This window comes from Podarcis tiliguerta (assembly GCF_965153285.1).
Source record: "Podarcis tiliguerta genome assembly, chromosome: 7".
Taxonomy (NCBI): Eukaryota; Metazoa; Chordata; class Lepidosauria; order Squamata; family Lacertidae; genus Podarcis; species Podarcis tiliguerta.
Genome location: NC_139540.1, coordinates 1184056 through 1199831, shown reverse-complemented (window position 1 = coordinate 1199831; position 15776 = coordinate 1184056). Strand labels below are relative to the sequence as shown.

The 15776-nt window shown below is 51.0% G+C and overlaps 1 protein-coding gene across 1 annotated transcript in view; it reads right to left on the bottom strand.

Annotated features, from left to right (window-relative positions):
* The window catches only part of DGAT1 (diacylglycerol O-acyltransferase 1), a 34396-nt gene that overhangs the window by 4595 nt on the left and 14025 nt on the right, over positions 1-15776 (bottom strand). The window contains exons 3-13 of the mRNA XM_083449067.1: positions 14415-14455; positions 11666-11751; positions 11184-11236; positions 9954-10059; positions 8334-8453; positions 5438-5512; positions 4842-4945; positions 3060-3098; positions 1880-1921; positions 1460-1504; positions 23-135 (exon numbers count right to left, since the gene is read on the bottom strand). Coding sequence (XP_083305193.1) covers positions 23-135; positions 1460-1504; positions 1880-1921; positions 3060-3098; positions 4842-4945; positions 5438-5512; positions 8334-8453; positions 9954-10059; positions 11184-11236; positions 11666-11751; positions 14415-14455 — 824 coding nt within the window. The remainder of the gene's footprint in view (positions 1-22; positions 136-1459; positions 1505-1879; positions 1922-3059; positions 3099-4841; positions 4946-5437; positions 5513-8333; positions 8454-9953; positions 10060-11183; positions 11237-11665; positions 11752-14414; positions 14456-15776) is intronic.

Below are 15776 nucleotides of genomic sequence, written 5' to 3'. Positions count from 1 at the left end.
CCTCCCTGCACAGCTGACTCACCACCAGTCCCGGTAGAACTCCCGGTCTCCAAACTGCATGATTTCCGCAATGACATTCAGGCTGGAGTGGAAGAACCAGTAGAAGAAGATGAGCCAGATCAGGTGGTTGGGGACCTGTCGGGGACCGCAAGGCAGAGGACAGCATTAGTGCAGGAGTCAGCAAACTATGGCCAGATGCGGCCCACCAGGCTTGTAAATCCGGCCCGCGGACCCTGCCGCCTCCTCGGTCAGTCCCTGTGCTGAGCTAAACCGGCGCGGAGTTTCCTTGAAAAGAAGCCGTGGACGCCTCACCGCGCGGGGACCGACTTCCGTGACCCTGGCACAGCTTCGGATTGGCTGCAGGAAGCTCCTACAGCCAATCCAAAGCTGCAGATGCCTCTGGGTGGGTGGGGACGCTGGCATGGCTTCAGATTGGCTGCAGGAAGTTCCTGCAACCAATCCGAAGCCTCGTCGCCCGCGTGCTGAGGTAAACCTGGTACGGCCATGGACGGAGAGGCAGGCGGGCAGTGTTAGTTTCTATTTATGCCACTGTGCAGTGCTCTTGGAGTCACAAGACTCTGTTTTGTATTCCGGACTGTTGGAAGTCTCACGGAAGACAGGAGACGGACATGACGTTACTGGTTTCCGGTTCCTTTGTTTTCCAGTTGTCTCTCTGCTTTCACAGAGAGAGCATGTATATTTCTTTTCTGTCTGCATAGTTAGGAATAAAACTCTTTGCAATGTAGCTCCTATTTCTCGGCCTTCCCTGCTGTTGGATACTCTGCGTAATAGGGGAACGTGCTTGCAGCCTTATCAGAGGCTCAGGTCATTAATCATTGTTGGAGGCAATTCCGAAGGACTCGACTGGAGGATGAGCTTTTCCAGCTCGGTCGTAGCAGAGGCTCCGACAGGCGGCGGGTCTGGGCCATGTCACGACCATTGTGACGGGTGTGTCGCGGGGCTTCAGCCAGAGCTTGGCATGCCTACTGGCCTTGTGCCTGGCACCCGGCTCGGCGGCCGCACTGGAGCACCTGGAGGGCGAGCTGCGTGCAGCCTGCCCGCCAAACTGGCCTCGGACGATGGGCCGCAGCGCATGGTACATGCCGCCTGGGAGCTCTGCGGGGACTGGCTGATGGAGCAGCTGCTGCGCTTCAACTACGCAGGTGAGCAGGCATGCAGAGAAGAGCTCCTGAGTGCGTGCAGAGTGCATTCCTCCTCCAGGTCCGGAGGCAACTGCGGGACCGGCTTACAGGGTATTTATATTTTTCAAAATATAGTCCGGCCCCCCCACTACAACTCCCACCTGGGAGTGATTGGAACCGTAGTCCAAAGAACCTGGACAGCCCCCAGTTGTGACTCGCCTTGTGGGATCCATCCCCGGAGGCCTGCTCCCATCCCCATCCCAACCCCCCTCTGTGCCCAGGTGTCCTGGGAAGGAAGCCCAGCTTGTGGTACGTACAGCTAGTTTCAGAAGGCGCTCGATGATCCTGGAATAATCCATGTCCTGCAAGGAGAGGAGAGCAAGAGTCAGCTGCAGAATGTCATTGACCCATCCTGGGTGTGGATGGCAGATGGCACCAAGCCCCTGTGTCTTCTTGGGGGGTGGGCTGTCCGGGCAGCTCTCCTTTGGGACACTGGTAACCAACACACCTTGCAGACCCCTCCCCTAGTTGCAGGTGCTGAGCACTTAAGAGGCCACCAGGCCAGCCATAAGCTAAGCTGTGGTTTTTTAAAACTCAGAAGCGTTATTATTTCTCCCTCCCCACTTTTCCCTTTAAGGGCACATTGTGAGTCAGTCCTGCTTTCTTGGGGGCGGGGGTGTCCACAAGCAGTTCCCCCGCACCATGGTGGAGAAGGGGGTCCCCAGGGCATGGCTTACCCGAAAAGGCTTCATGGAGTTCTGAATTGTGGGGACCATCCACTGCAACAAGCACACATTAAAATCAGGTTAATAATTAAAACCCAGGGGTCATCTAGCCCAGCCCCATAAGATACAACCCAGCTTAGCCTCCTTGGTTTGAGGGAATGTTCTCTGGCCCTGTGGCACAGAAGGCATCATCGTCATCTTTTATTTGTATGCCGTCTTTCCGCAGTTAAAAAAACTGGCCAACTCTGGGGTTGCGGCACTCATCTCACTTTACTGGCCGAGGGAGCTGGCGTACAGCTACTGGGTCATGTGGCCAGAATGACTAAGCCGCTTCTGGAAAACTAGAGCAGCGCATGGAAACGCCGTTTACCTTCCCGCCAGAGCAGTACCTATTTATCTACTTGTACTGGCGTGCTTTCGAACTGCTAGGTTGGCAGGAGCAGGGACCGAGCAACGGGAGCTCACCCCATGGTGGGGATTCAAATCGCCGACCTTCTGATCAGCAAGTCCTTGGCTCTGTGGTTTAACCCACAGCGCCACCCGCGTCCCAACAAACAATATATAAACCACATCAAAAAAAACCACAACCAAATGGGAAACAATTCCCAAACCGGAGGAAAGAAAAGTCACCCTTGTGCAGTATAGAGAACCAGCCACAACTCTGATCGCAAGGCAAGGCTGCCCCAAGTCCTCCAGCTACTGGGACCCAAAACATACCAACAAGCTCTGAAAAGTCCCTACTCTGACCCCTACCAGGACAGAAAGGTCTCAGAGCCTCTGAACAGACCCCTCATCCAACCACCATCCCCCTTCTTCAGTTCCTGCTCCCCTCTTGGACTTCCAGGACTCGCTGAAGAATTTTTCTTTTTATTCCAACAGGAATTTCCACCAAAGTCTGATCTTAGCTTTAACCATTTTTTACTTTTTCTGCACACCACTCAGGAAGACAATTCCAGCGAAGCGGTATGCCAAATGTTTAAATATGTATCGTATTTTTCGCTCTATAAGACGCACCAGACTATAAGACGCACCTAAGATTTGGAGGAGGAAAACAAAAAAAAAATATTCTGAATCCCAGAAGCCAGAACAGCAAGAGGGATCTTGCTTTTGGGGTAGGCTCCCCCCCTGCCTGGAAGAGGCTGCGCGTGGCTAAGCCAGAAGCCAGGACAGTGAGCGGGAAGCCCCCACTTACCTGCTGAATCAGCCCCACCATCAGCTGGAGGAAGAAGAGCTGGAAAAGGGGGGAGAAAAAGAAGAGGCCAGGAGTGAGACACCATCAACATGAGAATGTTCAAGGAAGCGGGAGGCTGGAAGGTTCAGGTCAGGTGCAGGAAAGTCCTTTTCTCTCGTTAATCTATGGAACTTACTCCTGCAGGAGGCAGAACGGCCACCAAACTGGAAGACTTTAACAGCCGGATCAGACACATGGATGGAAGAGGGAGACAGTCGATAGCTGCTAGCCAGGAGGGGACAGTGGCATATTTTTTTTAAAAATCATTTTTATTCATTTTCCAATAAAAACGTCCAATTGAATATCTAATCATAATACTTCAATTTAAAAAAATAAAAAACTAAAATAAAAAAGATCAACTTATAGTCCAAATTTTATTTATTAATTACTTGGGGCTCCCCACAGTCTGGATCCCTGGAGCATATCTCCACATCTTAGTCCTGCTTCTCCATGGCATAATAAATAATAATAATAATGCCAGGAGGGAACAGTGGCATAATATGTATGTATGTATTTATTTTGTGCACCCTACCCATCTGGCTGGGTTTCCCCAGCAACTCTGGGAGGCTCCCAACAGAATATTAAAAGCGCAATAAAACATCAAACATTAAAAACTTCCCTAAACAGGGCTTCCCAAAACAGGGTGTTGCGCTCATGTTGTGCTTGCCGGTTTCCCATAATAAGCACCTGGTTGCTGACTAAAAGGTAAAGGTAAAGGGACCCCTGACCATTAGGTCCAGTCGTGGCCGACTCTGGGGTTGCGGTGCTCATCTCGCTTTATTGGCCGAGGGAGCCGGCGTACAGCTTCCAGGTCATGTGGCCAGCATGGCTAAGCCGCTTCTGGCAAACCAGAGCAGCGCACGGAAACGCCGTTTACCTTCCCGCCGGAGCGGTACCTATTTATCTACTTGCACTTTGACGTGCTTTCAAACTGCTAGGTTGGCAGGAGCAGGGACCGAACAACGGGAGCTCACCCTGTTGTGGGGATTCGAACTGCCAACCTTCTGATCGGCAAGCCCTAGGCTCTGTGATTTAACCCACAGCGCATATAAGCCTTTAACCTGATCCAGCAGGGCAGCTCCGCCGGCAGCCTAGTAGGATGGGCCCTACACCCAGCCTCCAGGCCAAAACTCTTTCCCACAACCTTGCAGGCCTTCCAAGACGCTGAGCCTTCCTTGCTAGGGGTTCCCACCCCCTCCCTACAGCCCCAACACTACACTGGGTGCATTCCTGACCCCTCCAATATGACAGGGGAGGCAGGCAGAGTCTTCTTGGTGTGGGGGGGTGTCCTTAGGTGTGCGCAACTTGCGCTAAATATTCAGCCACCGTCACGGGGACTCGCAGCCGGCTTCCCCCATGTTCGACTCAAAGCAAAGATTCCCCAAATTTGAAAGTACAGTGGTACCTCTGGATGCGAACGGGATCCATTCCAGAGCCCCGTTCGCATCCTGAGTAAAATGTAAGACGCGACTGCGCATGCATGAGTTTTACCGCTTCCGTGCATGCACATGACATCATTTTTAGCACCTGTGGATGCGCAAGCGGCAAAACCGAGAAGTAACGCGCTCCGTTACTTCCGGGTCGCCATGGAGCGTAACTTGAAAATGCTCAACCTGAAGCACATTTAACCCGAGGTATGACTGTATAACAGCCTTCATTGGCTTGCAAAGGGGGTGGGGAGCTGGGGGTGGGCAGGGGGCAAAGAGGCCGGGTCGCCGCCAGACCCAGGGCAGGGGGTCTCACCATCTCAGCCAGCCTGCGCAGCAGAAAGCGCTTGCGGACGCGAGGAGAGCGCGGGAAGTTCAGTTCGTAGCACAAGGTCGGTGCGAAGAGGAAGTAGTAGAGGTCTGCCATGGAAACAGAAGGAGAGAGGCGTTAAGGGCAGGGGCACCAAACAGGATCTGGCCTCTCCCTTTGGGAAAAGGACCGCAGCTCAGGCACAGAGGAAGCAAGTTGCATGCAGAAGACCCCGGCCCCAACCTCCCCCCAACAGCATCCCCCCCAGGCAAGAAAGGCTGAGGGAAGTTGGATGCCTGAAATCCTGGAGTTGCTGCCAGTCAGTGCAGGGAACACTGCCCTAGATGGGCCAATGGCCTGACTCCAAACAAGGCAGCTCCCCCTGTTCCCCAATGCGGGGGTGGGGAGCAGAAAAATCCCAGGGGACCTTTGACCTCGGAGCCCCCACACGCCAGGGGAAGGCAAGCGCCACAAAGCCTCCCAGAAGAAGGGGGGATGTCAGGAGTGTCAGCCCCAGGATGGCGTCGCCGCCAGACCCCCCCCCAACCCCGCCAGAGCCACAGGGAACCACCCACCACGGAGGTCTTGCCCGGCCACGTTACCTCTATAGGTCAGGTTCGCTGGATAAGCCACGGCCCCCGAGGCCACGTTCCCATTGGCCTTCTGCGACCCGGCAGCTGGAACAGACAGCGAAGGGCATCAGTCAGAGGACACAGGTCAGATAATGGCAGCGTTGGAAGGAACCCCTAATGTCATCCAGAACAACCCCCTGCAAGGCAGGAATCTTGGGCCCAACATGGGGCTTGAACCCACGACCCCGAGATTCAGAGTCTCCTGCTCTACCAGCTAAGCTACCCACAGTCGTTGCCTTATTCCTGCATTGTGGGGAGCGGGTTGGACTAGATGACCCTTGGGGTCCCTCAGACCAGAGGTCAACTCAGACCATAAAGATGCACATAAAAGGACATTAGAATGGAAGAGGAGCCAGCTGGATGAGGTCAAAAGGGGCCCAACCAGTCCAGCCTCCTCTTCTATACAGAACAACAAACCCGTGTTGCAAACTTAACACAACAAACAATACAAGCAACACAAAGACCAGTATACTAGATAGCACTGCAATTCTTATTGCATGATATGCATGATTTAGTACAACAGCAAAAAAATGTGTACACTTGTAAATTCTCTAATACAGGTGAAACTCGGAAAATTAGAGTATCGTGGAAAAGTTCATTCATTTCAGTAACAACTAAAAAGGTGAAACTAATATATGAGATAGACTCATGACATGCAAAGTGAGAGTCAAACAGATTCCTCACTGGCCTTGCAGACAACTTCGTTGTCCAGAAAGTGGGAGAAGCAACAAGAGGAACAGCCATTTTAGATCTGGTCCTAACCAATGTTGATGACCTGGTTAGTGGGGTAGAAGTGGAAGGATCATTAGGTGCGAGTGATCATGCTCTTCTGAAGTTTACTATACAGCGGAAAGGAGCAGCCAAGCATACTAGGACTCAATTTCTTGACTTTAAGAAAGCCGGCTTCATAAAATTTAGGGAAGTGCTGGGTGAGATGCCATGGACAGTAATACTAAAAGGAAAGGGAGTTCATGATGGCTGGGAGTTTGTTAAGAGGGAGACAGTAAAAGCACAACTTCAGGCAATACCAATGAGACGGAAACATGGAAGGTGCCTAAAGAAGCCAGAGTGGCTATCTAAAGAACTTTTAACTGAGTTAAGATTAAAAAAGGATGTGTACAAAAAAATGGAAAAGGGGGGAAACCACCAAAGAGGAATTCAAACAAATAGCCAGCACGTGTAGACACAAAGTCAGAAAAGCTAAAGCACAGAATGAACTCAGGCTTGCTAGAGAGGTTAAAAGCAACAAAAAAGGCTTTTATGGGTATGTTCGTAGCAAAAGGAAGAACAAAGAAACAGTGGGGTCACTCAGAGGAGAAGATGGTGAAATGCAAACAGGGGACACAGAAAGGGCTGAACGCCTCAATGCCTTCTTTGCCTCGGTCTTCTCCGATAAAGAAAACAATGCCCGACCTGAAGAATTTGGAGCAAATGATTCAGCAGAGGAAACAGTAAGAGCTGTTGAACAGTGGAATTTGCTGCCAAGGAGTGTGGTGGAGTCTCCTTCTTTGGAGGTCTTTAAGCAGAGGCTTGACAACCATATGTCAGGAGTGCTCTGATGGTGTTTCCTGCTTGGCAGGGGGTTGGACTCGATGGCCCTGGTGGTCTCTTCCAACTCTATGATTCTATGATTCTATGAGTTATGTCAAGCCTTTATTTGTTATAATTGTGATGATCATGGCGTACAGCTGATGAAAACCCCAAATTAACAATCTCAGAAAATTAGAATATGAAATGAAATCAGCAAAACAAGGACTGCAAATAGAGCAATATTGGACCTCTGAGAAGCAGAAGCATGCATATGTACTCAGTACTTGGTTTGGGCCCCTTTTGCATCAATTACTGCCTCAATGCAGTGTGGCATGGATGCTATCAGCCTGTGGCACTGCTGAGGTGTTATGGAAGACCAGGAAGCTTCAATATCAGCCTTCAGCTCTTCTGCATTGCTCGGTCTCATGTCTCTCATCTTTCTCTTGGCAATGCCCCATACATTCTCTATGGGGTTCAGGTCAGGCGGGTTTGCTGGCCAATCAAGCACAGTAATCCCATGGGCATTGAACCAGGTTTTAGTACTTTTGGCAGTGTGGGCAGGTGCCGGATAACATACATACATATCCCCATGTGCATTTTTCTAATCTATGGGTTGTGCTGAAGAAGATTCCAGCAAATAATCAGATTATCCGGGATCACTGTCCCTGTTCAGGGAAGTTTTTAATGTGTGATATTTTAGTGTATTTTTTGTTTCTATGGAAGCCGCCCAGAGTGGCTGGGGAAACCCAGCCAGATGGGCGGGGTACAAATAAATTATTATTATTATTATTATTATTATTATTATTATTATTATTATTATTCACTTACTACTTTGGCACCATGAACGCCTAAGGAAAGTTCTACCACTTAGCACACAGGATAGAATCTATTACTTTGTTTCAACTATAGACTTCTTATACTTCTACAGACTTTCAAAGATTCACAGACGTGCGTTCATTTGATTTCAAATATATTAGAGAATTTACAAGTGTACACATTTTTTTGTTGTTGTACTAAATCATGTATATCACGCAATAAGAATTGCAGTGCTATCTAGTGTTCTGGTCTTCGTGTTGCCAGCATCCTCTTCTGGCCGCGGCCAACCAGATGCCCCCATGGGAAACTGGCGCACAGGACCTGAGTCCCTCCTGTGGCTTCCAAGAGAGGAGGAACAGCCTAGCCAGCCTGGCTTGTAGCCACGGACACCCCTCTCCTCCATGAATTTGTCCAACCCTCTTTCAAAGCCATCCCAGTTGAAACTCAGGGACAGGAAGGGTCTCAGGTACCCCCACCAGGCCTGGCTCCCCCCCCCCATCTCCCCAGAGTCCGAGCTCACCAGAGCGGGTTCGGGCGGCCTTGGCTTGCCTCTTCTCCCGGCACCACTTGTTGACATCCTTGAAGGAGAAGAGCTTGAGGAAAAGGATGGTGTGGACGCTCAGAGCAAAGACGGCCCCAACTGCGGAGGGAGGAGAGAAGCTGGTGAGTGAGAGACGCAACACGCAGCCCCAGATAATCTGCATGCCCCAGAGGCAGGAAGGGGGTGAAGCCAGCCTGACGCCCTGATGTTGCAGGAATTTATGTATAGGTTGCGGGGGGGGGGGGTGCCCCTCCAGCAGATATCATGCGCATGCAGCCCACTACCAAAACCAGCACAATCCCTTTTGGGACTTGTCCCCACAAAACACTTCATCACAGTTTCTTCCTATCTATTCAAAGGCCTTTGTGGCACAAAACCAAATGTAAGAATTCACTGATAAATGTATCTCTGTACTGGCTCCCTGGGAAAACTTCAGAAATTCATACAGACATGTGAGCTCAGCTACTCAGCAGCCCCTCTGCCCGAGTGATAATCCCTGGCATCTGGATACCTGAGTGCCAGACAGGTAGCCATTCCAGAAATAACAAACCCAGATGAAGGCAAAAGGATGTGATTAACTTGGCTGGCAAACAGGGAAATGTAAATATCTATTTTGTTCCACTTGATGGGTGTTTGGTGGAGGGCAAGGAGAACCATGGGGCAGGGTCCAGGATGCTCAGATTACTGCCACCAGACCTCCCCTTTCATGATGTAACCGGGATGTATGAGTGATGTAGTTTGGGGGGGGGGTGTAACATGGGAATTAGCAGGTAATAAAATTTTGGGTCCTCTTTTGTTTGGGGCTTCCATCTTGTTCCACCTGGTGGCAGGTGGGAGTCCTGTCGCGACAGTCTTCAAGATAGACCAAGCCTACTGGCTGCTGTTTTGCCCTGGTATTCCTGGGCTGGTGTCCTTGTTTTTTTGTCCAAGAGAGCCCTCAGATTTCTCCGTTAACACTGACCAACGCCCATGGAAAAGAGGTAGCTCTTCTCAAAGGCTACTTTGAGGGGGGAGACAGGACAAGGTGACTTTGTGCGCCAGCATCTTCTTAGCAAGGAGAGATCAGAAACCTCCCAGCTCACGGCCCACCTCTGCCTGGACCGCAAGCGGTAGGGCTGGGCAAGAGAGCGATACAGCACCCCAAACCAGTTTGAAGCCCATTTTGTGATATCAGTTCCATAATTTTTGACCTGGTGATATATCGCGAATCATGACATGTGTGTGTCTGCGCGTGCGCTATCCAAAAATCACGATGTGGAGAAAATTGTGAAGCCAGGTAATGCCTCTCTGTAGCTCCAACCTTATTTCAGACATGTTGGAAAGCTGCTTTTCAAATCAAGGGCCGCATTCCCTTCAAAGCAACCTCCTGGGGGCCAGATGTGAGAGGCGGGTGGGACGGACCAGGCAAAAGGGGGTGGGACGTCAAATTCAGATGCTGATTCTGCACAATAGGCTAGTTATGCAGAGAGAGAGAAGAAACGTACACCTCTCCTGGATCCAGCCCCCCAGGCCTGAGGCTTCCCAGCCCCAATCTAGGGGCCCTGCCACCCAGGAGCCCACAACAGAAAGCCGCAGTTTCAGAGCAAGTGGACAACTCACCTGGCGTGATGGAGGTGACAGCAAGAGTCACCAGCGCAGGGAAGCATAAGATTGTCAGGAGGTTAACGGTGTGCAGGGCGGCCCCAAGGTGCTCCGACATGGAGCCCTGCGGAAGGAAGGGAAACAGGGGCAATGCTCTATGGCCACCTTAAGCGCTACCTGCCCACCCCTAAAAGGGGGGCCTGTTATTATTATTATTTCAATTTACAGTGGCACCCCGCAAGACGAATGCCTCGGAAGACGAAAAACTCGCTAGACGAAAGGGTTTTTCGTTTTCTGAGGTACTTTGCAAGACGGATTTTCCTAAGGGCTTGCTTCACTAGACGAAACGGCCCTGCCTCTCGTGTCATGGCAACGCGCACTGCACGCACGCACGCTCGCTTCCCCGCTTCTCCGGCTCCCTCCCACCTTCCCGCTGACGGTTAGTGCCTCGCGCCGCTGCCCACCCCCCTCCTCGCGCACTGCCCTCAGAGAGCCGTTGCCGCCAGCAGCCAGGGTTGCAGCCGGAGACGCGCTCCTGAGCCCCGCCGCCCTCCAGCAGCTGCGTTGCACAGTGGCCACAACGCGCGGGTGAGTCTGAGGTACCGGCTGTGGCAGCTGTCCTGCTTCTCCCCCCCCCCCCCCCGCCATTGTCAGTGTTTAAATGCAGTGGTGCTTCACAAGACGAAAAAACTCGTACAACGAAAAAACTCGCGGAACGAATTAATTTCGTCTTGCAAGGCACCACTGTATATACCTCCCATTATCAAGAGATATCAGGGTGTTGTAAACCAGGACTCAAGGCAGCTTAAACAAATCAAAATGATGCAGATACAAAGCTGAAAGCATGATCAGCTGTAACAGTCAAAAGGGGAATTAAACTCTAATAGGATTAAAACAGTGTACAGCACTATGCCAAGCGCTTCCTTAAAAAGAAGAACAGTCAGTTCCCAAAGGAAAACACGGTCTTCACCGCCCAGCAGGAGGACAACAAGGAGGGAGCCAGTCTGGCTTCTCTAGGAAAGGACTTCCAAAGTTGTCTTGGAGGAGCCACCACCGAGAAGGCCCTCTCCTGCGCCCCCACCCAGCATGCCCGTGAGGGTGGCGGGACAGAGAAGGGCCTCCCCTGAAGATCTCAGAGCCCAGGCAGGTCGGTATGGCTGAACACGATCCTTCAGATAGCCTGAGCCTAAGCCCTAAAGAGAGCCCGCTTTGCAAGGGATCCCAGCCTGCCCCCCAAGGCACACTTACCGCCGCCAGCCTCTTCTCAATGTGCAGAGCTGCCAGAGCGAACACATTGGCCACTGGGGGGAAAGCAGATGTTGGCAATCATTGCTGGGCAGTGCAGGCAACCAGGAACAAGGATTTGGGTCCCTGTTCTCAGCCAGCCCAGGAATTTGCAAGCCTGCCGGTTGGAAGGGACCCAAGGCTCATCTAGCAGAACCCCAGAAAGGCACTCCCATCCATTCATCCCCCGCCACCTCCAACCCCTCTCTCTCTCTCTCTCTCTCTCTCTCATGCACACGCACTGCCTCACTCAAGAGCCCTGATCTGAAAGGTGCAGGAGACCGGCAGCACCAGGGACCCAAAAGCTGCAGGACACAGAGGCCGCGAGGAGTATTGTAAGCAAGAAGCTCTTCAAGAGGTGCAAGTGGAAGGAGCCAAGCGGAGACCAGACGTCTGCTGGGTCGCGCAGAGAAATTCAAGACAAATGCCAAGATCACTTGACTCACCGATAATAAGGCACAGGGCAGGCCAGCTGTAGGGGTCTTTCAGGAACAGGGAGATGACCTGGATGGGGTCCACCAAGATGCCGTACCTGAGGAGGGAAGGAGCACATGGTCAGAGGCACGTTCTCCTCCATCCCAGTCGGACAAGGCAGACCCAGGAAGGAGGCGGCTTGGGCGAGACAGCTGGAGCCCTTTGTTCCACACCCCTATGGTAGGACTTGCTTGATGCAGAAGGCCTTCTCCTGTCTGCTGGCTCCATGTCCTTTGGGAGAAGGGCAGGACAACGGGAGGCATTTGGCTTCCCAGTGTTAACGGAGGAATCTGAGGGTTCCCTTGGGCAAAAAGCAAAGACACCAACCAGGACAATTTGGAGCAAAACAGCAGCCTGTAGGCTTGGCCTTTATTGGAAACTGTCGTGACAGGACTCCCACCCACAACAAGATGAAGCAAGATGGAAGTCCCAAACAAAAGAAGACCCCAACTTTTATTAGCTACTAATCCCCCAAGCTACACCCCTAGAACTACATCACAACTACATCATGACTACATCATTGACACATCACAAAAAGGAGGGGTTGAGGAAATAACCTGAGTATTTTGTCACCTGGCTTGTTCCTCCTTTTCCCCTCCCCATGAGTCATTTCCAGAGGACAAAGGGGAGTTGGCAGTTTCCTGCCCCCAGAGGGAAGAGCTGATCATTGTCCTTTGTTCCAGTCCGTGTTGAATCCACTCCCATATGCAAGTCCCTTGTGTCCTTGATGGTCTTCTGTCTGGGACCATCATGGTTGGCATAGCAACTGGGCAGGGCTCCTGAGTACGTGTTGGTAGGGTTAAGGGATTATGGCTGTCCTGTATCAAACCATCCCCCTTTGATAGTCTTTCCTTCATGGAGCAAAATAAAAGTGGACTGGTGTAAATCCGATGTACGGTTGATTTACTATGAATTTGTAACAGAAACGTCGCATATGTCATGTGTGAGTGTGTGGTGTTTGTACAAACTGAATGATGGGGGGACGGGTTTCCTGCAACACCAGGAGATGTGCTGGGCAGCCGAGCTGCGCACTGACAAGGAGGCACTCTCGGGATCAAGCCACCCCAGGGCCCAGGGGTACCCCACTTGGGGAGGGAGAAACTAGAAGCTCTATCTGCAGCTCTTGTTTTGCTGATTTCATTTAATATTCTAATTTTCTGAGATTGTTAATTTGGGGTTTTCATCAGCTGTACGAAATAATCATCACAATTATAACAAATAAAGGCTTGACATATCTCACTTTGCATGTCATGAGTCTATCTCATATATTAGTTTCAGCTTTTAAGTTGAATTACTGAAATAAATGAACTTTTCCACGATGCTCTAATTTTCCGAGTTTCACCTGTAAATGATCTCTGGCAGATGGTCACCCAAGCTCTGCTTAAAAGCCTCCATGGGAGGAGAGTCAGCCATCTCTCCCAAGGTCATCTTCTGCACTGCTGAATGGCTCTTGCCCTCATAAAGTTCCTCCTAATGTTTAGTTGGCACCTCCTTGTCCCTTGAAGCCATGGGTTCGAGTCCTCCGCTCTGGAGCAGCAGGAAACAATCCTGCCAGCCCATCAGTACTGAGCTTGCATGGTCCGACTCAGAGAGGGTGCCTTCCTATGTCCCTGCACTGTCTGGCAACCATGGCTCTCTCCCAGTCCTGCCTGGAGATGCTGAGGATTGATGCAGCGACCTTCTGCAAGCCAAGCAGGTGCTCTGGCCTTGAGCTGCAGCCCTCCCCTCCTCTCCCCCCCCCCCCAGGTCCCAGGATCTGCCCTCCTCCTTGCTGCTTCTGAGAGCAACAAGAGACAGGTCCCCAAAGCAGGCATAGGCAAACTCTGGCCCTCCAGATGTTTGGGACTAATAATAATAATAATAATAATAATACTTTTTATTTATACCCTGCCCTCCCCAGCCAAGGTTGGGCTCAGGGCGGCTAACAAGCAATAATAAAAACAAGTTGAATGACTACAACTTAAAAACAAGATTAAAATACAAGAATTAAAATATTGAAACATTAAAATATTAACATGCAGCCTCATCACAGGAGGAGAAAGGAAAAAGAAAAGAGGGGGAGGGAAACAAATTGGCTCCAAGCCAAAGGCCAGGCGGAATATCTCTGTCTTACAGGCCCTGCGGAAGGAAATCAGATCCTGCAGGGCCCTGGTTTCATGAGGCAGAGCGTTCCACCAGGCCGGAGCCAGTGTTGAGAAGGCGCTGTCTCTGGTTGAGGCTAATCTAACTTCCTTAGGGCCTGGGACCACTAGGGTGTTGCTATTTATGGACCTTGAGGCTCTCCGTGGGGCATACCAGAAGAGGCGGTCCCATAGGTACGAGAGTCCTAGGCCGTGAAGGGCTTTAAAGGTCAAAAGCAGCACCTTAAATCTGACCCTGTACTCTACCGGGAGCCAGTGCAGTTTGAAAAGCACTGGGTGAATATGCTCCCATGGCAGAGACCCCGTGAGGAGCCTCGCTGCAGCATTCTGCACCCGCTGGAGTTTCTGGGACAGCTTCAAGGGCAGCCCCGCGTGGAGCATAACCACTGGTCCTGTTAGCTAGTGATGATGGGAATTGTAGTCCCAAACATCTGGTGGACCAGAGCTTGCCTATGCCTGCCCCCAAAGGCAGCCTGTCACATCCACTCTGATCTGCTATGGCAGAATTGTAGCCTCCCAGGTGAGGTCTCTCCACTGCTGCCAGCCCCCCACCCCAACCGAAGAGGAGCGAAAGACTTACTTGATGAGGTTCTCTAGGAAGAGGCGAGCATTGCTCAAGACCTGGAAGACATGAAGGGGTAGAAATGAGCAGCAGCTCCCGCAGGAAATGCCAACCCCAACCCCTTTCCTTCCAATCCCAGTCTCAAAAACCAGCCATAACTGTCTCTCGATAGCCAGCAGGGGCCTTCAGCGCAGAATTTCTGCTAAAACTTTCCTGTTCAAACAAGCCTGCCCACATGCTTAGAAATGCTGGAGGGAAATATAATCTGATTTAGTGTTTTAACTTATTGCACGTTTTAATGTATTGCAATTCTCGCCCCCACCCCCAATTTGTATGGCTTTATCTTTTCTGTAAACCGCTTGGAGGTGCGTAAATTTTGTGAAATAAATAAGGATACAAATGAGAAAATGCCATACAATGGGAGGCTGGTCTCAGGCCCTTCCCTCCCCCAGCACTAAAGAGGATTCTGCGGGACTGATGAGTTTGGGAGGGGGCAACTGGGGGCAACAGAGCTACAATTCTGGCAACTGGTCAGGCAGCTTAGAGAGCTGTTTGTAACAGTTTATAATATTGTAAATATCGTAAATCTTGTAATATTTCTACATTTCCAGGTTTTTGTATTATTTTTTCCCCTTTCCTTCCTAACTCATTTCATATTTCCAATATTATTATTTTCCAATACTTTACTTTCTTCCGACTTCCTCAGATACGCATTCTGTTGTATTAGTAAGCCCCTAGGACTGCCTTGCCTCCGTCCCAGACCCCTTTCTCATCCACCCCTTGATTGAGGTCAAACTCAAAATACTCTTTAATTATTATTTTTACCTTCCTCTACTATTTCTTTGTTTAATCTCCATTCTGCAATGTCAGCTCACCTCCTTACGGAAGTTCTCAATGTTCTGCTGTTTTTATATTTTATTGGAAGCCGTCCAGAGTGCCAGAAGAACAGGATAAAATTAATTAACTTGATTAATTTTGCTGTGGGATGGGCAGCAGGACAAGCCACGCTGTCTTGCCACACGCCTTCCAGCCCGTGTGGGCGAGTTTCACCCTGAGCAGTTGCTACAGAGGAGGAGGAAATGGAAAGAGATGGAAAGATAGCGAGGCATGTTGCTAAACCACAAGCCTGCCTGCTGCCTGATTTCCCAATCGAGGGTGAGCAGGGTTATGTCCCGGGAGCAAAGGTCGTGGGGAGCAAAGGTGGAAGGGACTCCGCAGGGTCCCCCTCTTCCTCTTTCAACACCACCCTCCTGCTGCGTTCTTGAGCTCACCTCTCCTCCACTGGGGACAGACGGACCGAAGGGAGCTTAAACAACATCTGGGCTGCCTTGGAGGGAAAAGGGAGCATTTCTTCCACCCAGCCCACCCTTAGCATGGCAA